The 25,769-nt window shown below is 42.8% G+C and overlaps 1 protein-coding gene across 1 annotated transcript in view; it reads left to right on the forward strand.

The window, feature by feature from the left end:
* The window catches only part of CNGB3 (cyclic nucleotide gated channel subunit beta 3), a 65,437-nt gene extending 40,817 nt beyond the window's left edge, over nucleotides 1–24,620 (forward strand). Inside the window, exons 8-18 of the mRNA XM_083518407.1 lie at nucleotides 979–1,065; nucleotides 2,949–3,013; nucleotides 3,665–3,787; nucleotides 7,398–7,539; nucleotides 10,103–10,262; nucleotides 10,652–10,749; nucleotides 13,435–13,518; nucleotides 15,955–16,073; nucleotides 16,985–17,131; nucleotides 19,069–19,240; nucleotides 21,322–24,620. Coding sequence (XP_083374533.1) covers nucleotides 979–1,065; nucleotides 2,949–3,013; nucleotides 3,665–3,787; nucleotides 7,398–7,539; nucleotides 10,103–10,262; nucleotides 10,652–10,749; nucleotides 13,435–13,518; nucleotides 15,955–16,073; nucleotides 16,985–17,131; nucleotides 19,069–19,240; nucleotides 21,322–21,747 — 1,623 coding nt within the window. The 3' untranslated portion in view covers nucleotides 21,748–24,620. The remainder of the gene's footprint in view (nucleotides 1–978; nucleotides 1,066–2,948; nucleotides 3,014–3,664; nucleotides 3,788–7,397; nucleotides 7,540–10,102; nucleotides 10,263–10,651; nucleotides 10,750–13,434; nucleotides 13,519–15,954; nucleotides 16,074–16,984; nucleotides 17,132–19,068; nucleotides 19,241–21,321) is intronic.
* Nucleotides 24,621–25,769: the final 1,149 nt, after the last annotated feature.

A 25,769-nucleotide genomic window follows, 5' to 3' on the forward strand; every position in this document is an offset into this window, starting at 1 on the left:
TCGCAATCTATGGTCCTATCCCAAAGGGTGGTGAACCTTTGGCCCTTGGGACACTGCTGAACTGAAACACCCACCAGCCCTAATGATCATGACCAACAGCCAAGACCGGTGGGAACTGTAGTCCAAGGCCCCTCACCCTTGCATGAAAGAAATAAGAGGTTTGCCTTTGATGGAGCATCAAAGATTCAGCTCCTGATTCTCCTATTGCAGCCACCCTTGGAAAGGCATATTTACTTAATTGTTTGCCTACTTTCTGATGGACCTGTTGGCGATGTATCGTGTTTGAGCAGCACTTGAAGTCCTTCCTACGTTACTGCATTCATTACAAGGGACTGCTCTTGTGAATGAAAACTATAATGTGGAAAGAAGCCTTGAGAGATTTGGTGTTGAGAAGGAATCCTTTCTTAGCTCAGATGAGCCATGCTCATCTTGAAATCTGGAATAGATATTTGAAACTCACAATATTTCAAGGCAAAATTTGTCTCCTAAGGACCAAAGAAATGTGAGGTGGACGAGAACACAATATGGCCTGCTACACTTGTCCTGAAATGGGATATACTGACTTCACAGAAAACATTTTGCTTGATCTTTGTCAATATTTTAATACCACTTATTCGGCTTTTGACTACATATGCAGTTCTGAGCTTTTCTTGAAATCTCCCAAAGATGGACATTTCATTTTAGCACCTTGTTCAATCTCTTACCAATAACCTAGATGATGAATCCAGTCAGAAACTAGGGATCCATTGGGTAAATCCAGCCTTCCAATACCATCATCTGGGCTCAGTTTATTTATATACTGCATGCATTTTCTGGAGTGCTCAAAGTGGTTCAGAGAAAAGAAGAAGGTAACAACAATTTTCTGCACACAGAAAATGTGTTCCATGTACTAGAAAGATAGGACCTGAGCTTTCCATTACAGTTTTTAACTACATGAGAATTAATTTAATATTGTAACTGAACTTTTTTCTTCAACAGCTTGATGTGTTTTCTGTAATACCATTTGACGTCTTGTACGTTGTGTTTGGATTTAATGCAGTATTTAGAGCAAACAAGGTGGTGAAGGTAAGATGAGATTATCTACTGTTACCCTCAGTCCAGGGACAGAAATCCTACTGGTAAATACATACTGTTGCTCATCCACAGTGGTCAGGGGAGATTTCCGAATATACACGGCACAGGATGGTATCAAACTTCTTCCAGCTGCACAACACAAATTGGTTGTTTTTAAGTTTATTGGGTCATTCCAATTCTAAATAAGTGGTTTTTGAGCTGAAAAACATGTGGTTCCATATGTCAGCCAGGTTCCCAAAAGGCATTAAATGAACAAACACTGATAACAGAACTTGCCTTTCCATATTAATGTACCACCAAATGAGTAATTTAAGACATTTTCATTTAACATAGCAAGAAAGATTCATGTGAGGGACTGATGTGGATGCACACCTACTCAATCCAGCTATAAACACTATAAAATGGATCCTTGTACTGTTGGTTTATATGAGGCTAATGGTGGATCCATCCCTCCTTCAGATTGTTGATAATGGTGCCAGTCTCTTGCTTGGGAAATAAAGACAGGGAACACAACTCTCCCTGATATTGTTTAGAATCTTGATTGTCAGTCTGTGTACTGTTATTTTACTATTTTCTATTGCTTTTATAGTATGAGACACCCTGAGAATACTTATATCGAAGAGCAACATAGAAAGCCATCACCATCGTTATCTGATGAAGGCAACATATACACAGTCGCACCTGATTTCAGTTTTTTAGCTAAAGCAGCCCTCCCCAACCTTGTGTTCCCCTGATATTTTGGACTACAACTCCCATCAGCTCTGACCCAAGGTGACTAATGGTCAGGAATGATGGGAGTTGTAATCCCAAATATCTGGAAGGTACCAGGTTGCGGAAGGCAGAGCTTACAGGAACTGTGGGCTTGCAGCATCTATTTGCACACATAGTACTTCATACAATTCCAGGTGTATTTGTAGACTCCTCCATCCAGTTACTCCATGAATTAATCACATTTGTGTCCTGCCTTTCTTCCAAGGAGCTCAAGGCAGTAGCATATATGTCCCATCTCAGCACCACCACCAGATATTTTCTTCTTGCAGCAACCCAGCACCATTGATTAGGCTGGGAGATAGTGAGCAGCTCAAGGTCACCCACTGAGCTTCACAGCTAATGGGCTTTGAACCTGGATTTCCTCTGCCCTAGTCTGAGCATAACTGGATGGAGTTAGTAGTTCACACATTGAAGATGCAATCCTTGTGTGGGAGTAAATCACACTGAGAAGAGTAGGACTAACTTCTGAGCAAGCATGCATAAGATTGCCCTGTACATCTGTAAAATGTAGAGTCACTAAATTGTTACAAAATGCTGTTTTTAAAAAGCCCAACCTTTGAGTGTGTGAAAAACTTGGTTGAAGGGTAATTACTGTTTCCTTCCAATGGGTGCCATTTCTAGAAACACATCCTTCTCTTTTTTTTCTGGCTCCCGTGTCAGTTTATCTAAATTAATTTCAAATTAATGATCTAAACAAGCCTGCTTCATTTGTAAAATCTAGAAAGGTAATTATCCAGACTGCCACCTCTCTTTCAAAAAGCCAGCCATATAGAAGAAAGAAAATAATAAATGGGGAGCACCAAAAGAATGTACTCTATCTATGAGCAAGAAACTTTGCTTGACTAGGTAAAATATCACTGTCATCATAATTCATCAAGACCACTGATCTGCTAAATGGAAAAGTATCCTCCATAGCCAAGCTCCTGGAAAAAGTGATATTTAAAATGTCAAGTTGTTTCTGCTTTTTGCTAGTTTAGCAGTATGATCGTTTTTAAACCAAAATTTTAAGATTGCCAGAAACAGGCAGTTGTATGTCGCAAAATCCATGTGAGATTATATTGTTACCATATGCAGTTGTGTTTCCTCTCTTGATTTGCATTCAGCATCTCACGTTCTTTGAATTCAATGACCGACTGGAGGCGATCATGGAAAAAGCATACATTTACAGGTATGTGCTAGACATGCTCCATTATCAGTGTTGGCATATTTGTAGAGTGTTGACATATTTCAGCATTTCCTGTCTCTGCCATTGGATGGCACAGTTTTTGTTTACAGCCTTAGATATCGACTGTAAAACGGGGACATAAAATGGGGGTATTCCACAGGCATATAACTCACCAGGGTCGTGTGAGGGTGCTGGGGGCAGGCCTGTGTTGTTAACTGCTTGAAGCCTTAGAGGAAGGCTAGGATCTAAATGAACAGAAAATGTTAATGTCCAAGGCACAGGTTCCTGGTGTGATGCAATGGTGCCTGCATTTGTGAGCAACAACTAGCAAACACTCTTTCATGAACACAGTTGTACCTTTCTATAAATATTTCTAGCTGATTGAATTAGCAAGCCGCAGGGTCCTATGGGGAGCATACTTTACCAGGGCCCCTGTACCTGTTATTAATGGCAGTGATTCATTTGGCAATTGCAGAAGGGGAAGAGAGTTGAGCACCAGCTAATTTTTCCACTCTGTCAATACTGGCCATAGTTGTAAGTCACAGCAGGTATTAGTATTGCTATTGATCAAAACCCACGTCTCCAAAGGGAAAACAGGCACAGGAATGTGTGTCCCACAGGAATGACATCAACTGTTGTTTATGTTTTTTACAGGGTCGTTCGAACTACTGGGTACCTGTTGTTTATCTTGCATCTTAATGCATGCCTGTATTACTGGGCTTCAACCTACGAAGGACTCGGCAGCACTAAATGGGTATATGATGGCAAAGGAAACATGTAAGTTCCTTTGCAATGCCCACCTTCCCATCTTACTTGCAAGCAAAACCTTCAGAACCTGCTTGCCCTGCTAACTTTTTAGCAGCATTGCTGCTGATTGGAAGTAAGGAACAATGCTAATTATATGGAAGGCAGGTGTAGTGAGTGATTAGTTTACCGTTTGGGGTTTTTACGGGTTTATGAGTCAGCTCTAATCACTAACTTAATTAAACATTTAGAAAGCACAAGGGTCGTAAATTAAACTTACCGATTAGGTGTGAGGAGAAGAAGCATTACATACGTAAGAAAACAGCTACGTGGAAAGTTCAATGGAGTACAATTACTATGCAACCTTCCGATTGCAACAGAACATTTCGCTCCCTTAAGAGTCTTCACAGGGTCATGTTCTGTCATTTCCTTTCATATGGCAAAGGATACATGTAAACATGTTGCAAAGAGAGAAACTCTCCAGTGGGAGCTGACACTGTGCAGTGTAGCTGGGGAAGAGGTGCCAAGTCAATAGCTATTAATTCAACAAAAGAAAAATATGGGGAGGCAACAGCAGGCAGTATATATTATAAGACATGCAATGCATGCAGAAATGTAGTGAGTGCAGCTTTTGCAGACATGATGGCAATGCAGTTAATGTAGGAGGAAAATATGAATCCAGGTGATCCAGGTGTGGGGGGTAAATGGCAAAAGAATTGGCTGGGTACCGAGATTTAAAATGTGGGGCTAAACTCAGTCTCTGGCATGTTAGGGACTGGCGGGGCTCTTTAGAGTTTGTGGTGGAGGCAGCGGCGGGGAGAGTGACCCAGCAGTGGGGGTCAGTGATTTATGGGGTTTGGTGCCACCTACAAGGCAGGAGCCAGGGCAGGAGGAGGATGGGGCAGGACATAGGACTCTATCGTGTTCAAAGTACCTGAGCGTTAAAATAATCTGATACAGAACACCTTTGTCCCTCAGACATATCTAGTTCTATATTATGCTTTGTGTTAGATTAACTGAAAGTCATCACTCCTGTTAACATGGGATGCTAACCATGGAGAGGCTGTATCACTCATTTAAATTTCCCAATGAAACAGGAAGCTCACTATTTGCAGCTATTGGGTTCCTCATTGATCCTCTTGCCTGCCACTTGCTATAAAAGGTAGATCACCTGATACGTTGTTCAAGTGTCTTGCACAGCAAGCAAGAAGTGGGTGGCCAAAGGGACCAGGGAGACAAATAGGAGAATCCATGGCTCTTGAATATTCCACACAATTGAGCTTTAAAGGTATAGTGTCTGTCCCTGGGTTACAACTTGCCAAGTCTTCCACCAAGGGCTGAAATGCTTTGTTGTTTATACTGGAAAATTACATCAGTGTGTTATTGCTAGGGACTGGCTGATTAAATATCCTTATCAACCATACTAGCACTCAGCAATCCATTCTAAGTATGATTCTAAATGTGCAAGAACTCACACATATATCCTAGCCCTTTGGTGTGCTGTCAGTAGTCTCTACTGGCCTGTAAATTGCAAATTGCAAATCGTATTTGTCTGACTGTAACTTAATGGGGTTATAATAACAAAGATTGGTTGGTTATACTGGAGGGTTTGCTTGACCTGAAGCAGCCTGTCTAGGAGCCTAGTATAGGGACAGGTGACTCCGTCAGTTTTGGTTTATATCAGTTTCTCATTGCTGCAGTTCTCTGCATATCAGTTCTCCATATTTCCACATTAGTTTGTGATTTAAAAACAAAGCAAAAACAATGTATGCGTGAAAATTTATCAGCGTTTTAGCACCAATGTCTCCTCATACAGACATTTTTACGTGTAATTTTCCTACTATTGCCATTTTTGCAAAATTTCCCGTAACAAAATGCATTTTCAAATGTTATTTTCACTAATATATGCATCTGTATGTACATTTTACCCTAGTATATGCATTTTTGTATACATTACCTTTTTGGAGTAAATGCACTGAAAAAAGTGTAGCTTTTGACGGATGACTGTGCTTTGGTTCTTGTATTGTTTTGGAATGTGTGAAGTAGGTAGGTTTGCATTTAAATGTGAACTGAATAAAAATTCTCTCCCATCCCTACTAGTAGACAACAGCCTTGTGGTTGTCACCGTAGCAACAATGCACTGAAACACCTGGTGTTGCCAGATTGAAGCAGACAGACCAAACACCACACATTTTCTGACTGTTAAAATGAGAGCCACGTAGCCAATCTGCTGGTGTCTCGAGAATGAACTTTTTAGAAGGAGAATTATTTCCTTTGGAATTCAATAGAGTGATCAATAATCTCCCCTGATGTGTTCAGGAACAGCTTTATATGTCTGACACATTTCAAGTGAGGAAATCTGAAGCTATGACCGCCAGAGGGTCCAACATACTTTCCATTATTATAGAGTCATGAAATGACAGGCAATGCGCTCACTCGGCTTGTACAGAAATAACCTTGCAGGTGTGCTGCATGGTCTGATTTCAAGAGACACTATAATTGGGGGGGGGGGTAAACCAAGAAGCACTGATTTTACATGGCTCACTGTTTGCCCCCATTTCAAAAAATCTCTACAACTTAAATCATGGGTAGGCAAACTAAGGCCCAGGGGCCAGATCCAGCCCAATCGACTTCTAAATCTGGCCAGCAGACCGTCTGGGAATCAGCATATTTTTACATGAGTAGAATGTGTGCTTTTATTTAAAATGCATCTCTGGGTTATTTGTGGGGCATAGGAATTCGTTCTTTTATTTTTTCCTTTCAAAATATAGTTTAGCCCTCCACAAGGTCTGAGGGACAGTGGACCTGCCCCCTGCTGAAAAAGTTTGCTGACCCCTGACTTAAATGAAGCCAACACAACTATGAAGACTGTGTCTCTACAGACACAACCTGTATTTAATAATGACACATTTAGTGACACACACACACACACACACACACACACACACACACCCCTACCTTGTGGGGAACCTGTGGCTCTCTAGAAGTTGTTGAACTACAATTCCCATCATTCCTTACCATTGTCCATTGTCCATTCTACCTGGAATGAATAGGAGCTGGGATCCAGAATAATAATAATAATAACAACAACAACAACAACAAATAATTTATTATTTATGCCCCACGCATCTGGCTGGGTTTCCCCAGCCACTCTGGGCGGCCTCCAACTAAATATTAAAATACAATAGTCCTTCAAACATTAAAAGCTTCCCTAAACAGGCTGCCTTCAGCTGTCTTCTAAAAGTCAGATAGTTGTATGGGAGGGCGTTCCACAAGGCGGGTGCCACTACTGAGAAGGCCCTCTGCCTGGTTCCCTGTAACTTCACTTCTTGCAATGAGGGAACTGCCAGAAGGCTCTTAGTGCTGGACCTCAGTGTCCGGGCTGAACGATGGGGGTGGAGACGCTCCTTCAGGTATACTGGACCAAGACCATCTGGAAGACCACAGGATTCCCATCCTTGTTCTACATAAAACCATAAAGTAATACTTTTTTTTAGTTCAATAATTATCAGGACTAGTTGCAGTGAGGAGGTGGAGGGAGGACTTTTTTCCTGATTCTGAAATTCAGAGTAATACAGAATAGTATTTCTGCATTGGAAACCTATGTAGAAGAATAATATCAAAAATTGTATTCTATCTACAGGTATCTAAGATGTTACTACTGGGCAGTTCGCACTTTAATCACTATTGGTGGGCTTCCAGAACCAGTAACCATGTTTGAAATCATCTTTCAACTTCTGAATTTCTTCTCAGGAGTCTTTGTATTTTCCAGCTTGATTGGTCAGGTAAGCAAAGGCATTAATGGTTAAACTGACCCTTGAGTTTAAGAGGTTTCCAACAATCTGTGTATTTAACATTTAGTCTTCACGTCAAAATATGAATTTTTACTAGAGAGAGACAGGTACAAAGCTGTCTAGCCTTGGGCTAGTCATGGTCTGTTAGTCAAACCTACCTCATTGTTGTTGTGAGGATGAAATGTGGAGGAAGAGAACTATGTACACACTCCCTGGCATGGGAAGATATTGCATCACTGGCTCCTCTGCATAACCTGGAGCTTCTGACATTATTGAAGCAAAGGTGGAAAGTATGTACACTGGAAGCTCCCAGATCATCTCAGAACACACCATCCAACATGCCCTTTTGGCTTGCACTCTTTATAAAGACTTGAGGAATGAGGTTATCACCCCTCTTTTATTGTTCATTCTGGGTCGCCCAGCCACTGGCACAGTGTCCTTTCTCTTGGCAGATCAAGATGAGCAGGAGACAGCAAAGGTTGCAAGGCTTTTAGCTGGGGCAATTAGAATAAGATCTACTATTTGACTATTGATTCAAAACCTAAAATGTATTTTATACAATTCACTTTTATTTTTATTTTTTTGTGTATCATATTGTTGTTTTATTGCTATGACCGATGGCTGACACAAATAAATTCATTCATTCACCATCCAACACACATTCTATGGTGGTCTTCCAATATAGGTATACCAGGGAGAAAATCCTGTTTAACTTCCAGAAAACACTGATGCTCTGTAATGTGACCAAAACATTTAGAAAGGGTTGACACCATTCTTTTCATAGTAATATCTGATATGAGTTTCATGCTGCCAAAAGAAATGAAAATGTTGAAGATGGTTTTGATGCTGTTATTGACTTAGATGACCCATAACAAAATTATGAAACTCTTGATTTCCTCATTGTCCTCACATTTACTGCTTATTATCTTGTTGGGGACCAAAATTGTCTTGGCCTTTTTGAATCATGTTATTTTAAAATCAACATTTTAGAAAATCACTCCCACCCAGCTCCCAGTCTCTTTATTGGGAAAAAGGGAAGTAAATATTATCCCGGAGTAATAAAAAAAAAACAGTCAGGCCTGGTTTGTCCTCTACAAAGGCCAATTTGTTGTTTATCAAATGGATCTTTCTACAAATTAGCTTAGTTGCTGAGTTGATTGCCATTGGGAGTCAGGAAACAGCTTGTCAGCATTTCGAACAGTGCACGAACTCCGTTTGCAATGTAATCCTATATATGTCTACTCTGAAGTAAATCCCATAGAATTCAGGTAAGTGGAAATGGGCTTACAGTTTTAGACTCTGTTAATATCACTGCCAATTTCACTCTGTGCTTGGCAGCTAGTCTTATGTTTCACGACGGACTGCAAACACACAGGTATGATTCTGGAGGCTCTTGTTTATTTGGAGAGCTTACTAACTGGTCTTGTGTAATCAGGCAAATACAACTTCAGCCCAATCCTCCTGTGCTTCTTTATAGTAGTATCATTCCAGAATAAAGTCAATGATTCTTAGGTGTCCAGGGGCTGACAGGAGAATTCAGGTCATCCACAGGTCAGGAAAAGGACATGAGACATGAAATGCAGTTAGCTTTTATTCACAAAAGTGAAAACACATCTGGGCTAGTATCCCCTAGTTGAAGACATTGCTGGAAAGTGGTGTCTGGCCCCTCCTTCCCTCTCTTGTCCCCTTAGTCTTGACTCCTCCCAAACATCTGTAGACCGCAGCAACAGGGAGAGTTTCCTCTCTGGGCCTGTCTGGCCTGTTGTTCAGCAGTGTGCAGGACTCTTCATGTTGTGGGTGTCAGTGGAGGAGGAGAGCCAGTAGGAACAGGACTATCCAGATGCTGAGTAGTAGAAGCAGCTTCTGCCTCTTCTCTGTCAGAGTCTGCGCTCACACTGAGATTCTCGGCACCCGGTCCTGTCCTGGAATGGATTCCTTCTTCTGTCCCCCCATGTTCACTCAAACCTAGCACCTCCCAGCTCGTCCCTTCTGCAGACTGAACCCCTGTGTCCCACCACCACTGTTCTGGGTCTAAGTCTTCTTCCTCTGTGTTGTCCCTGGGGGCTCTTGGGCTGGCGACGCCCACCACTCTTCCTCATCCAGCCAGTCCTTGACATCAGGGTGCTTCTAGTCTGTTATACTTTTTCTCATAAAAATATTTAGTTTAGATGTTGGCATATGCCCTTTTCACAACGGAGCGCACACTCAGAATCCACCACATAGGAAGACTGCAAAAATTAATAAATAATAATAACGACTAAATAGTGGTCCTGGGCAACAAATCAAACACTTCTTTACAAAACCGGGCTTTTTGGGTAAGAAAAGCGATGAACAACTGCATAGTATAAGTATATAAAATTGTGCCTCCTTCCTTACCACTATCACATCAACAAAGCAGCTCATGACATATTGAAAGGTCAATAACATTAACAGCCAACCTCAGCCAACAAATAAAAACAAAACAATATAAATGCAGAAGATGTCATCTAAAAGTGACTAAAACGTCAACAAACTGTTATAATAGCCTTCTAACGATACTGGTTGATATTTGCAGATGCGAGATGTCATTGGCGCAGCGACAGCAGGGCAGAACTACTACCGTGCCTGTATGGATAACACTGTATCTTACATGAACGTCAACACAATCCCAAGAATTGTTCAGAATCGTGTTCGAACTTGGTATGAGTATACGTGGGATTCGCAAGGAATGCTGGGTAAAATTCAGAATAATTCAAAAGACAATTACACCCCACCCTCCCCACTTTCCCTGGGAATATCAATATAATTTAGTTTCTTTGACAATGGACTGGGAATCAGCAGCAATTATTAACTACTGCACTTGATTTCATCAAATAATTTTGTGCTTTATAAAAAATATATTCTTTTAATAAATCCATATCCTAAATTGCAACTGATCAGAAAGGCTGCCTAAATTTGGCTAATACTTTTGCAAGCTTTTATCAAGTATTCCTGACAGCCCTTCCCTTCTAATCATTTTAGTTTTGTAGTTGTTTTTGGTCAGTAGAGATCCAATGTAGCACAATTTTTGTTTGTTTTTTCAAAAAGTTTCTCCCCTCACCTGTTCTGTAATCCTGCCTTGCAGATGAATCTGAATTACTGGAGCAGATGCCAGGGAAGATGCAGCTAGCCATTGCAATCGATGTGAACTTTGCCATTGTCAGTAAAGTTGACTTGTTCAAAGTAAGTGGCTTTTCATGTAATCTAACATCCAGGATTGGAAAGATGTTTGCTTGCTTGCAGTAATCTGGATCACCAAACAAACAAAGCGATTCCAGTAAACAATTTTGAATTTACGTGCAACAATAAAAGCAAAGTTACACAGTTGCTTTAATGCCGATTATCTCCAACTAGGACCAAGTATGGTATGTCAGGAGCCATCCTACTCTTGAGTAGGGCCCTGGCAGAGACACATGCCCGACTGGCATGTTCCCTCCCTCCTGGTCGTTCATTCGGGAGCTTCAAAAGCTTTCTTCTGCCCGAACATCACAGCGACCGATGCCAACAGACATCGGCACACTTAGGGATCCACAGAGTCTTCACAGCTTGTGTGACAGACCTCAGCAACTCAGCCTTTCTACTTTATTTACATAGAAATACACACGGAGCACTGCAACATGGCTCACTCTCCTTCTAGCATCAGACAGCAAAGAGAAAGAACAAAGGGCAATAGTCCCACTTCACGGAAAACAGTAACACAAACATCCTGTCTCTGTCACTTCCCACTCTGTGGAATGAAAACATACACCGTCATGTGATAGACAACAATCCCATGACTGCAAGCACGGGTGGCCCCGTGAAGGTAGAAACACACGGGAAAGAGGTTCATGTAGTTACTAGTGGCTCACAGTGGGACTGAATCAGCCACCAGGAGCCACACAGGTTCATAAGCTTTGACAAAGCCGTGAAGGATGCTGTCAGGGCTGCCTCAGGTCCCAGCTCACAAGAGACCAACGCCAAGTCCACTTTATATACAGAGATGTTTATTGCAGTACATTATCCGCTCCACAGCCGAGGCGCACAGCCCCACGTCTGTTACGCTTAGACCGCTGAAGTCCCCTCTGAGTCAGTCCCTCCCCTGCACCAGTTTAAGAGGCTTGCGCTGCTCCACCTCTTCCTTTCTTTCCTTTTCCGCAGGGTCTTCCTGCCCGCTGGGGTTTCGCCCCTCCTGGATTCCCCTGACGCGGAATCCCCAGACTGCTCTCCCCCCCTCCTGCGGGCTTTGGGACATGGCTCCTCCTCCGGGCTCCCTGTTCTTCCGCGCGCCTCCACATTTGAACTTGGCGCGCGCGCCCAACCTCTAACCTTCCTTTTGACAGTTACACTACTCCCTTCACTACTCCCCTCCCCTTCCGGGAGGATGCCTTGCTCCGACCTCCCCTCCTTCTCTGCTGCCAGAGCTGCTTCCCCTGTAACACTGGAATCTCCACCCCCTTCGCTGCGCTCTGGCGGGGAAGCCGGTCCTGACTCCCAGCTGCCACTTTGGGATCCCCTGCTGGCCCCCTGCTCCTGACGAGTCCCCCCTGGGACTCCCCTTGGCTTGACCACAGGCGCCCCCTTCTGGGAATCCTCTGATTCACTTGAAAGACTCATGGAATCCCTCGAGTCATTGTCATCTTCAACACGGTAGAATCTTCAACACGGTGGCCCCGTGAAGGTAGAAACACACGGGAAAGAGGTTCATGTAGTTACTAGTGGCTCACAGTGGGACTGAATCAGCCACCAGGAGCCACACAGGTTCATAAGCTTTGACAAAGCCGTGAAGGATGCTGTCAGGGCTGCCTCAGGTCCCAGCTCACAAGAGACCAATGCCAAGTCCACATTATATACAGAGATGTTTATTGCAGTACATTATCCGCTCCACAGCCGAGGCGCACAGCCCCACGTCTGTTACGCTTAGACCGCTGAAGTCCCCTCTGAGTCAGTCCCTCCCCTGCACCAGTTTAAGAGGCTTGCGCTGCTCCACCTCTTCCTTTCTTTCCTTTTCCGCAGGGTCTTCCTGCCCGCTGGGGTTTCGCCCCTCCTGGATTCCCCTGACGCGGAATCCCCAGACTGCTCTCCCCCCCTCCTGCGGGCTTTGGGACATGGCTCCTCCTCCGGGCTCCCTGTTCTTCCGCGCGCCTCCACATTTGAACTTGGCGCGCGCGCCCAACCTCTAACCTTCCTTTTGACAGTTACACTACTCCCTTCACTACTCCCCTCCCCTTCCGGGAGGATGCCTTGCTCCGACCTCCCCTCCTTCTCTGCTGCCAGAGCTGCTTCCCCTGTAACACTGGAATCTCCACCCCCTTCGCTGCGCTCTGGCGGGGAAGCCGGTCCTGACTCCCAGCTGCCACTTTGGGATCCCCTGCTGGCCCCCTGCTCCTGACGAGTCCCCCCTGGGACTCCCCTTGGCTTGACCACAGGCGCCCCCTTCTGGGAATCCTCTGATTCACTTGAAAGACTCATGGAATCCCTCGAGTCATTGTCATCCTCCTCCGCGCTCCCCTCGGATTCTTCCCAATCGTTGTCCGTCTCCTGCCTGCTCTGTGCCTCTCTCCCTGAACCCCTGACAGATGCTTATACAAGTTGCTGGCTTAAAGGAGACAATTACCCAATGCTTCCAATTTTACAGCAAGAATTCCATTTTACAGCCAGCATTCTTTGTTGGAACTAAATCATTAAATAGGTGAGCATATGCATGCTGCCTGCAACCTAGCTAATCTTAGAATGAACTTCTATGATCCACAAGTAAAGATTAGATTTAATCTTTTTCTTCTTCTTTTGTATTTTGACCTTCTGCCAGTTCTGTGTAACATTACCAGTATGCATTTCACATACAATATAATTCTGATTCTGATTATTCTCACCCCCCCTTTTTTTTACCAGGGATGTGATAACCAAATGATCTGTGACATGCTGCTGAGACTGAAATCCATTGTGTATTTACCTGGTGACTTTGTCTGCAAAAAGGTGATCTTGACAATTTATATTACAAATGCAAGAATAATGAGAGCATTAGAAAAAGGAGTTCAGCTATGGGTCAAGAATAAAATTTGAACAAAATTAATCTTGGGCAAATTACATTGCATGAAAACTAATTAGAGTGCAATTTGCAATAATAATAATGTACTCTCAAATTTCAAACTTGGCCCAGACAATATGGATTTTATTACTTATATATGTGTGTGGGGGTTTGTTTGTTTTTTTTAAATAGAGTAAGAGCAACTGGAATTTAAATATGAGTTATCTATTGGCATACATTATTAGACTTCATTATTTAACTGAAATGTTGCAGACACAAAACTAGATATAAGTGTAAAGAGAGATGCCTGAGACTGAACTGTAAAATTCTGTGATTTGCCATCTGAAAAAAGAATCTGAGACACATACATTTAAATGTTCTGCGCTTTGCCAATAATGATCAGTCTCGATATAGCCATGCTTGCTGTAATGACTAGACAATAAAGTACAGCAGTTTTCTAAGTGTGGGCCAAACTAATGTTGTGTCTTTTGGGGAGAACCCAGAAATCAGGATTAGGACTTCAGCATAAGCCTAAGACTTCAGCTTAGCCTTTTCCTCCTGCACGAAGGTGCTGATGAAAATTCCACTCCCCTGCCACATCTGGAAGATGTTGTCTGGCATTTAAATGAAGCTTCCATTGGTACCTACAGGAACTTCCATCCTGGAGCAAATAGTAACTTTTGCGAGAATAACTTTTTTTCAAGATCACAGCATGGTGGGAAAGGGTTAAAGCCCGCCCCCATACTGCATTCTCAGTCTTGATTGCCTTCCTGATCTCTCTCTCACACACATACCATAGCTACTATTTAAAGGAAATAAATCAAGCACGTTAAATTCTTACATGCATTTAATGTCACATCTACTTTGGCCCTGAAGTTGACAAGCGATTTAAATATTTACCTATGTATGGCTGAGGTTTTGTTCAAATCCAGATCTATTATTTACAAAAATAAGGCTTGAAACACTGGACTGCACTGACTATATAAATGATGGATACACCCCACTTTTATGCTACCTTTTCTTTTATAGTATACTAGATTACATTGATTGGAGTACATATATCATAAGCGCAGACATTTCAGTCCTGTTTGTCCAGGTATAATTGGCTTCATTTGGATGCTAATCAGCTCACAAATGAGCTGGTAAATATGCAAGAAACAGCAGATGCTTTGGTTGGTTGATTATTCTTGATTTCCTCTTTGAAATTATGCAAATGATCATTAGGAAAAATAATTAAAATGCTGATTTGCTTTGGAATGTGCAGTGTTTCATTTGTTTGGGCTGCTGTTGCTATGCTTGTCTTGGAGAATGGGAGAGGCAAGGTGAGATAGAGAGAGATACTTTTAACTAGAGTCACATCTATGGATAGTTTTTTCAACTCTGTGAAGGTTAAAATCATTCCATATCCATGGACCGGCCCAAGGCATTTTGCTACCTGAGTCAAAGGACGAGGAGGAATTTCCCCCTCTCAGTTCCATGTCCAGACGATATGTCAGTCATGAGGGAAACAGACATGGGTCACTAGGGAGGGCCTTCCACAAAGAGGGGACACCACTGAGAAGGCCCTGTCACAGGTCAGAGTCAACCAGGCAGCCCCCTGTGGCAGCACCGTGACGCCACCGGCCAGTCACAGGGTCTGAAGTGGCTGATACTGGAGAATTCATTCTTTTAGGCACTTAGGGCTTTGTATGATAGTACAAACCTTAATTGGCAGCCAGTGCAGTGCTTTCAGGACTCCCAGTCTCATTGGGTTGCCCCACTTACCAGCCTAGCAGCTGCCTTCTACACTAGCTGTAACCTCCAAGCCATCTTCTAGGTCATTTTCCCCCGTTGTAGGAGGCAACCAGAGCATGGGCAACTGCAGCCAGGCTACCTTGGTCCAGAAATACCCATAGCTGGCGAATCAGCCTAAGCTGGGCATAAGCATGCCTAGCCACCAAAGCTACATGATTCTGGTGACACATAGGAGCCCAAACAGTGAAGTTGTTCCTTCATGAGGAGTGCAAGCCTACCTAGAATAGTATCTCTCTCTCTCTCTCAGCCTAACTCATCCTGGCAAAGTCACTGGGAGGATAAAATGCAGCAACCCCCATCTTGGCCACCCTGACCTCCTTGGAGGGAGGAGGAAATACCGAATTATTCATCATTACTGTATCTACAATGGGAAAACCTTTCAAAACAGGGCATAGTGATTTTACTGTACAGTTTAAGAAGCTGCTTCATCATGCCAGTGTTACAAAGCGGAGATTCAGTTTGTGGCAAGTTCACCAGCTGCAGAAATAAGCCATGACTCTTTAAAGAATATTCTTTCTGCAATTGCGTGTCATTATCACCACTGAGCTATCATGGACTGAGAATATTTTCTTCTGCATGTTTATACCTAGGGAGAAATTGGTAGAGAAATGTACATCATCAAACAAGGAGAGGTTCAAGTGCTGGGAGGTCCTGATGGCACCAAGGTCCTGGTCACCTTGAGAGCAGGAGCTGTATTTGGAGAGATCAGGTAATGTTTGTTTATTAAATTTGTATATCACCCTTCATCTGTAGATCTCAGGGTGGTTCACCACATATATAAAAAAAGATAAAAACGAAATAATAATAAAAACAAGTACAAAAAGGAAACACCACAAATGAATAAACTCCCCTCCTCCTTGCAAGGCCTGGTTGAAGAGGAACATTTTTGCCTTTGCTGTTCCATAAAGGTAAAGGTAAAGGGAGCCCTGACCATTAGGTCCAGTCGCAACTGACTCTGGGGTTGCGGCGCTCATCTCGCTTTATTGGCTGAGGGAGCCGGTGTACAGCTTCCGGGTCATGTGGCCAGCATGACTAAGCCACTTCTGGCAAACCAGAGCAGCGCACGGAAACACCGTTTACCTTCCTGCCGGAGCGGTACCTATTTATCTACTTGCACTTTGATGTGCTTTCGAACTGCAAGGTTGGCAGGAGCAGGGACTTAGCAACGGGAGCTCACCCTGTCACGGGGATTTGAACCGCCGACCTTCTGATCAGCAAGTCCTAGGCTCTGTGGTTTAACCCATAGCACCACCCGCGTCCCAAGGGTACCTGAGGGACCACCAAAATCCTTCCTATCCTAGCTCAATCACCAAGATCATCTCCAGGAGTTAGCGAGGCAAGGCTCATTTGACAGAAGCACGAAACAGAGTCTTTTGTGTGAGCAGCACAGTCTGGTGGAATGTTCTGTCAATACTCAGCAGGTACCTTCTGTTTCAACATTTAAATGCCTGCTGAAAACTTTTCTACGCCTTTAGCATTTACACAGGCAATGAAGAAAATACTTTCCATAACAGTTAGCTGATGGTCTCTGACGATATATATATAAAACGGAAAGCTGCTTTGATGTTATTAATGATATGGTGGTAAATATTTTTATAAATGTTCTCTCTGTCGTTTCAGCCTATTAGCTGCAAGCGGGGGAAATCGGCGGACTGCAAATGTGGTGGCCCATGGATTTGCCAACCTCTTCATTCTTGACAAGAAGACCCTCAATGAAATCTTGGTGCACTACCCTGACTCTGAAAAGCTCCTGAGGAAGAAGGGAAAGTGAGTCTTTCCAGAAATCTGTAGACCATTTGCCTTAAAATGCAGAACTGGCATCTCTCTCCCTCTGTTTGTGTAGAAGAACATTTGCTTCTTAGACATATGGTTCTTGCAGGACATGGCTGCAAATGTTGGAGGAAGGATAACTTGGGGCTAATAATGCCAGAAGATCAGGGACATTGCAAGTTATTTAAAAGACCCAGCGGACAGGCCCACAACACCCATTTCCACAAACATATGTAGCGCTTATGGACAAACTAAAGGCGGCAGGTGTTTAAAGATAAAGAGACCCCTGGCCATTATGTCCAGCCTCGAATGATTCTGGGGTTGCGGCGCTCATCTCGCTTTATTGGCCGAGGGAGCCGGCGTACAGCTTCCGAGCCATGTGGCCAGCATGATTAAGCCGCTTCTGGCGAACCAGAGCAGCGCACAGAAACGCCGTTTACTTTCCTGCTGGAGCGGTACCTATTTATGTACTTGCACTTTGACGTGCTTTCGAACTGCTAGCTTGGCAGGAACAGGGACCGAGCAACGGGAGAACACCCTGTCACAGGGATTCGAACCACCGACCTTCTGATCGGCAAGCCCTAGGCTCTGAGGTTTAGGTATCACTAATAATGTACTCTGCACCATGTGCAGCAAGAAAAATCCAAATATTTTAAAAATAATAGAAGGGGTGAATGGCAGGAGATCCCCTGGGTCATCTTTTAACAATGTATCTGCAGAAGCTACAGACCCAAACAAGGGAAAGCCAGTAGAGTTATTATTGTGTGCCGATAGTGCAATTATCTATTGTGATTTTCTCTTTAATTCCATGTAATTCCATTACTTAGATGACCATGTTTATGATGTAAAAGGAATGTGTTCTTTTAAAATGCAGCTTTACAATGAGAGATTACACTACTGTTGCAAGATTTTTCTGCTATTGACCTCTTGAGAATACCTTAAGGGTTTATCTTTCAAAAGTTAACGTAACCCTTTTGAGGTTCAGTTAGAAATGCATACATATTCTCAAAAGAATATTTGCCCATGCAGTTTCATTGGAGATCATGGGTAGCCAGCCAGGGACTATTCATCATAATGGTTATATACAACCACTAATTTTAAAAGTTGTATGCTTTGAGTACCAGCTCATGAGGAGCAACAAGAGACAACTGTTGCCTTCATGCACTTGCTTGTTGGCAACCTAGAAACATTTGGTTCGCTACTATGAGAAATGGGATGCTAGATTAAATAGAGTCTAACCCTAAAAACCCTGATCCAGCAGGACTTTTAATGTTCATATGCCTACGGGTGGCTAGGACAATCACTCTTACCTATTTTTTGCCCTTGCCCAGGAGGCAATTACAGATCAGACCTAATTAGGAGTCTGCATTAATTTTTTTCATGTATCTTGCCGATATAAAATAAATCAGTTCAGCTTTTCCATATTATTTCCAGAGTGGACTAATCCGTTTCTGCAAGGAATCGCTGGATTTCCTTGAATTTTTAAGCAGCCACCAGTATGCAGATTGGCGTGAGATGGCTGTTGCTTAGAACTGAAACTTAAAAGGAAGTCCCTCTGGTGCACGGGTCTGTGCTTTTATATGTTGCGGCTCAATTGCCTTGGGTGGGAAGGCAAATCGATACACAAACAAGGCAGAATTATTGAATTCCTAATGGAACATGGGAGGAGAGAACTGTATTCAAAGCCCTGAGCGCTTTGAAGGAAACAAATGAAATACAAATAATGGAACTGGAAGTTGCAGGTCAGGCGTCGCACAAGGCATCCCTTTCCAATAAAAGCTGATGGACGAACTGTGTGTCTTTTGCTGCCTGGCTGGGAATCCAGGATCAGGAATATTACATGGACTGCAAAACTACTAAATAGAGAGGAGGCTGTTCAAATACTATTTCACATGCTCTCTCTCTCCCCCCCTCCCACTTTTCCTATGATCTAGAGTGCTCATAAAGAAGGCAGGCAAGCCTGTGGGAGGACCAACAGCACCTGCCAAAGGCTTGACCCTGTTAACACAGAAAGTAGAACCACCCAAGATGTTCCAAGCGCTGCTGGGTGGAAAAGGTGGCGGCATGGCGGCTGTTATCCAGCTGAAGAGACAGATGGAGGAACAGGTACTCACAAATGCTGCAAGTTCAATGGGGAGCCTGGAATGTGGAAGAGATAAGCAGGGAGAATACCAACTCAGGGTGGGGTGGAGGTCAGGTTAGTTAGAGGAACTACCAGGAGCAAGGAATCTAATCCTCGTTAAACATCCAAGCACAAGGAGATGGCAGACATTACCATGCCATCGCACTCGGAAATGTCTGAGAAGGCACATACCCTCCCACCAGATTTATAAGCAGTGGGAAATGTGCTGAGCAGCGTCTTCAAAAGGGGATGCAAGTTTTATAAACCCATCCTGACAAAGACAACAATGACGGTGTGTTTCAGTTCATCCCCATTAATGTAGCAATTTTCTTTCTGAAGCAGATAGCAGTGATCAGCACATATGAAGAGATCCCCTTTCCTTCCGCCATATTCTCAAGGATCTTCCCAATTAGCTGCATTTAAACAAATAAATAATTTCATAAGATTGTTCGCAGTACGAAGAAAGTGAATTAAGTGACAAACTGTTTCTTCCTCATAATTACTGGCATTTGGAACAACACAATGTCAGCAGATTTGGGGCAGACAGAAGAAAGCTGTACTTTATACATTAATTGCGTAACAAACCCCTGTTGTTCCCTTATATAATAAACACACACGGACACGGATATTTTAGGTTAATGGGCTGAAATAGGTCACAACTTTATTGTGATTACAGATGTGAGCGGTTTGGTTTAGGCATTGGGTGAAACCAGAGTATATCCCGACTCCTACCTGTCTGCAGGGAGTCACACTAATCACCAGTAGGGGGAGCTCTACAACATATGTCAAATGGGGGGGGGCAGTGTCCCTGATGGGTCATGGCATGGCCCTAGCCCACGACTGGCCTTTGGACAGGATCTACAATCCCATATCCTTTTAACAGGATACCCTTATTGAGGCGGCGCTGGAGGAGGCAACAACCTCCCCTCCCATCACAAAGGCTAAGCCAGAGTTACCTGTTATGTCAGACACTGACATAAACAGGAAAATAAAGGGATGGGGAGCAAAGCAGAGGCGCTTGGTGCTGGCTTTCATTTCTAGCTTCATAAACCATGAAATGTGGATTTATTGTCTGAGCTGAGCCTGTCCAACAGGACTTCAACCAGAGTTTGTTTAGTTTAATCACTTATAACCCAACTTTAAGATAGTTTTTCCTAAGGCAGCTTGTAACAAAACAATAATAAAATGCACGACAACAAGTAAAGAAGTAACCAATAAAAATAACATCAGTTAAAATATAGACATGTAAGCATAATATCACTCACACACAAAAAAGTCCAGGACCACACCTCTGCATTCTCACCGTGAGCCAAGGCATGTGGCTATTTTTTGCTGGGCAAGTTAACATTTGGTGACCTTTCTCCTCCAATTGCACTCGAAAATATTTTTCAGGATATGATCATGCCTGCTTTTTTCACATGGGAGGCATTTTTTGGAGGAAATTTACCTCCGGGGAGTTCCGAGCGTGCATATTTATTTAAAATATTTCAATTTATTTCAAATATCAATATAGTATCAAAAGATCTCTCAAGGCAGTAACAGTAAAAAAAAATAAAAGTTTAAAAAATAAAAGTCCACTGAAAAAGCAAAACTACAAATTCCAGCTGAACATTAACCACTTCCTAACGCCTAGGTGAAAAGTGCAAGGTTCTAAGCTGGTGTCTGAAAAAAGGGTAAACACATGTTGCATTTCAGAAGGGAGCAAGCTCAACAGTTGAGGCGCCATCACAAAGAAGGCCCTGTCTTGCATCGCTGCATCATGTGACTGATGCAGAATCCACTAATCTCAGTAGAACACTTGTAGAGCTTCAAAGACAATGTCAAGCCACTCTGAAATCAATGTGGGTATCCCTTTAGCTGTGCATGATGGATTGTACTCACCTACTATGCAGAGAGGTCTTAGGTGTGATCTTAATTTCCTGTCAAGCATCCTTCTTTAACAACATTTAATTGTTTTTGTTACAGGAGGAAAAAGAAAAGGAAGAACAAGCAAAGAAAGAAAAAGAAGAACGAGAAAAGGCGGAAAAGGAAAAGAGAAGTTAATATTTAACTGTTTTTGTTTCAGGAGGAAAAAGAAAGGGAAGAACAAGCAAGGAAAGAAAAGGAGGAACAAGCAAGGAAAGAAAAGGAGGAACAAGCAAGGAAAGAAAACGAGCAACAAGCAAAGAAAGAAAAGGAGCAACAAGCAAAGAAAGAAAAGGAACAAAAGGCAGAAAGAGACAAAAAAGAAAAAGCCAAGCTTGAAACCAAACCTACAGAAATAAACCCCACACAGTCTACAGAGGCCAAAGAGCCACAGATGCAAGCGGAACCGTCTGCCCATAAGGAAGAACCAGCTCCCAGCAGCCAGCCAACACCACCGGCTCCTCCTAAACCAAATTTACTCAGAGGAACCACTAACCAGTCCCTTATCATTAGCATGACTCCTTCCAGCACCCCAGGAGAAGGAGATATTCTTACTGTTGAAGTCAAAGTGAGGGATCAAGTATAACTGGTGGTTCCTCTTGCTGTGCATTGTACCCAGTTCTGTGCCGAGTGGGTGCCCAATTCAATTTTACAGGACTAAATCTGCTAATTTTTAGATATATGTTCCTACTGAAAGTAGTCCCCCCTTCTAGTTTGCACCTATACAGGTTCCTCACACCTATCTTAGTATAAAAAATATAGGGCCTCTCCCCTATAGGCCATTTTCTCCAGCTGCGCCTCAGCTGGAGAAAATGGCCTTTTGGAAGGCCTTTCTTCATTGGGACTGCCATCTTGGGCTAAATTATCCCCACCCCCACCCTGCCCCGGCTGAGACAAGTTTGATGGGGAACAGGTTTGCTTGACAGTAGAGGAAAAAGCTCTCTGGCTGGTTCGCTGCTATTGAAATTGTCTCCTACATCCTAAGAAGCCGCTCTGCTTTTGTGGAGTATTACACAGCCCTTGGAGAGCAACAAGATGGGTATGAGAGCTCATAATAGGTTCTCCCCAGTAGAGTTCTTTCCTTATGGCCCTCCAACCTGTTTCACTATTTCATTTAGAGCAGCAAGCCTCCAGAGTAACAGGCCCATTTCTTCCTCTCCTCGGCTAATAAACCACTGTTGGCAGAAAGGTCAGCTCCTACCTAACTGAGCTGTTTTAAACCCAATCTGCTGCTTTATGAGCCTTTTTCTGTTCTAATGTCATCAGATTAGGGAAAGGAGCCCAGCAAGAGGACATCAGTTAACCCTTGTGCTTCACATTTGCTCCAAAGTATTAAAATATCTGTGGCAGAGCAAAAATTCAGAAAAGGTTGCTGCAGAGATATTAGCATATTAGCAAATTTTGATTTCTCTCCTCTTATCATTAGGACCCTGTGGTTCTGTTCTCCAGAGAGAAGTAACCCATGCCTTTTGGGGGTAATTATTTCTGGAACTAGGCTAAAAAGAACATTTTTAAGACGACTGAACTTGCAGCTACTCCTAATGAAATTTTTGCATAAAGAAAGTAAAACATGGTTGAGGAACAGCCATAGAGTGGGCTTCCCACAGGACTATTAACCAGACAAAGAAATCTGGGTACCCACTCCATATGTTCATCCTGATTTAAATTAAAGTAGATGTCTTCTATCTGTTCTGACTGAAGCTGGCTCTCCAGGACCAAAGTTTTCCCCCCTGCCGATTTATTCATTTAAGGCATATTTACCCTGCTCTTAGCACAAGAAAGTTGTGACGGAGTGATGTGGTGGCTTGGGTGCCTGCAGGCTCCGCGCTGCCCCAGTCTGCCTGCTGACCCCCCCTCAGCTGTAGGGCGACTGAGGGGAGGATGCAGGCAGACTCCTTGGAGGCCCCACGGAGTGTCCTGCCCTGGGTGGCCCCACCCCTGGGTGCAGGGCACATGCGCCACCCCAGGCGCCTGATCGGCTTGCTCCGCCACTGACAGCCCCACCCCGTATTGGGCTTCTATGTCAACCCCTCTTCTTTCATTCTGAAGAAACTAAAGTTAGCATAAAGACCCCAAAATCTTTTTCGGAGAAAAAAAGTTGTTGTCAGTTTAGTGCCAGACCACAAGTTTGAAAATCGCTGATCTACAGGAACACAGGACTGTTCATTATGAAATATTGTTGCTAAACTTCAAAGTTGTCTGCTTGTTTCCCTCTCTTCATTCCAGTTTTCTCTACCACTGATTTGTACTGTTATCTCACAGACAAACATTTGTAATTTATGTAGTTAAAAATCCCTGAAAGGCTTGGATTCCAAGCTGCTCCTTCAAGAATGGTAGATTTCCAACCAGTTCCCCAATCTTGCCCCAACAGGCTCTTGCATCATATTCTGCCCCATTGCAAGGGTCCCCCAACACCCAGGAGCAGATTTTCAAGGGGTGGCAGGAGGCTTCAGAGAGAAAAGGAATGAGGGAAGGCTCTTGGAAAGTTAGAATACGAGCTAATTTCTTAAAAGCACAAAGCAGGAACATTATTTCTATTTTCTGTGAAAGCCACAATAATCAGCAAATGCATATTCAGAGCTTTAAAAGATGACAAAAGACATTAGAATTGCTGAGGGGCATAAGTGGAGTTTAATATACTGTGTTATATGGCATTAAGATAATGTTACACCTGAAGCTAACTTCAAATACAAGAAACTGTATTACACAAGGAATAGTGTTGTGCATAGAAATACCGTACACCGTAAGATACTTTCTTCATAAAGCTATATTTTGCTTTGAAAATATACAGGAAAAGTAGATTCCTTTTGTTAAAAAAGCAGCTAATGATCAACTTCCACCACAAGGTGGTGCTAATGCATAACTCATGCTGAAGAGACAAATGGAGGAGATAAAAATAAGCTTTGACATTAAGGAAATACTGTTAATATTTCTGGGGATGCTGCTTTTGGAATATTTTTTTTAATATATATACTGAGTTCTGGTCCACCCCTATTTAGGTCCGGAAGTCCATTACAGTATAAACTTGGCAGATTCAAGCCACACTGTACCTATTAAAGGCCTGTTATGAGATGAGAAATACACAGTACAGAACAGACACTGAATGGACTGGAATGCATGTGGCAAATGGCAACCATATAAGATGCTGTTTTCTCATTCACTTTGAAATGAGATGTGTGAACCATTAACGAAAGTAGACAGGGATGTTTTTTTTTCAGACTTTGCTACAGAATACTGCTGCAGTTATATGGGCATTTGATTCACACAGAGAAAGAATAACTGAATTTCAATTTAGTGATCCTCAAAACTTCTGGACTTTAAAAACAGCAAATACAAGGTTGGCTATAATCCACTAAATAGTAATTTCAAAACAACCCTGAATCCAGTTTTGCTTTGCTATCCAGTAAATGAGAAACCATGATGTATATAAAAACTTGCAAAAGGCGACATAACAAAAAATAAAATAAAAAAAATTCCTTCCAGTAGCACCTTAAAGACCAACTAAGTTAGTTCTTGGTATGAGCTTTCGTGTGCATGCACACTTCTTCAGATATCAAAGAAGAAGAAGTGTGCATGCACACGAAAGCTCATACCAAGAACTAACTTAGTTGGTCTTTAAGGTGCTACTGGAAGGAATTTTTTTATTTTGACTATGGCAGACCAACACGGCTACCTATCTGTAACAAAAAATAAAAGTTATCAATGGTCTGAGAACAAGAGACAGTTCAATGTAGTCTATCCACTATAGGAATAAAGCATTCAATCACAGCAACAGCTGATAATTCCAAATACACCACTACTTTTGATTATCCACAGAGTAGACACATTTGATTGAACATAATAAACATCAATCTGACACCTGACACCCTTCAGTTTTAACATGACCACAAGGCAAAGCATGGAGACTGAAGGCATATGGTTCCAGCCTCAGAGGAATAATGTGCATCTAGACCCTGAACAATCATTTACAGGATGTGGATCTGACCCTCACTTTTTCTTACTACACAATTAACAATCATTTTCAGACACCTCAGTCCAATCTATGTCACTCTAGAAGTTAATAAAAAAGTAAGTGATTCCCCAAAGGCAACAGTGAAGAACGAACAGAATAATCTAATTAGTTCTTGTGCAAAAGGGAAAAACAACAACACAAATTCAATCATTCTGGGCCAACTGTGCTCTAGCACAAATGAGAGGCATCCTAGAACTAGCTAAACCAAGACAGCATAAAAAATTAAAGTGAAAAAAGAATACAGGTTCAGTAGCATATACACCTCTCTCAATAGACAGCTATAAAATTGAGAAAAATACTCTATCAAGGAAGGGTCCTTCCTCATTGGCACATACTGGGCTTCTTAGTCCACAACAAGTCACATGCTATTACTTTCTAGTCAGAGTCTCTAAAAGTCAACTAGCTTTGTAATACAGTGGACGCTCAGGTTGCGAACGTGATCCGTGCGGGATGAACATTTGCAACCCGCAGCGGCATGTCTGCGAGCGCACAGGTTGCAATTCGGCGCTTCTACACATGCACGGCCGCCAAAACCCGAAGTAACCCATTCTGGTACTTCCGGGTTTTGGCAGTTCAGAATCCAAAAAAACGCAACC

Source organism: Podarcis liolepis (genome assembly GCF_965112155.1).
Source record: "Podarcis liolepis genome assembly, chromosome: 8".
NCBI lineage: Eukaryota > Metazoa > Chordata > Lepidosauria > Squamata > Lacertidae > Podarcis > Podarcis liolepis.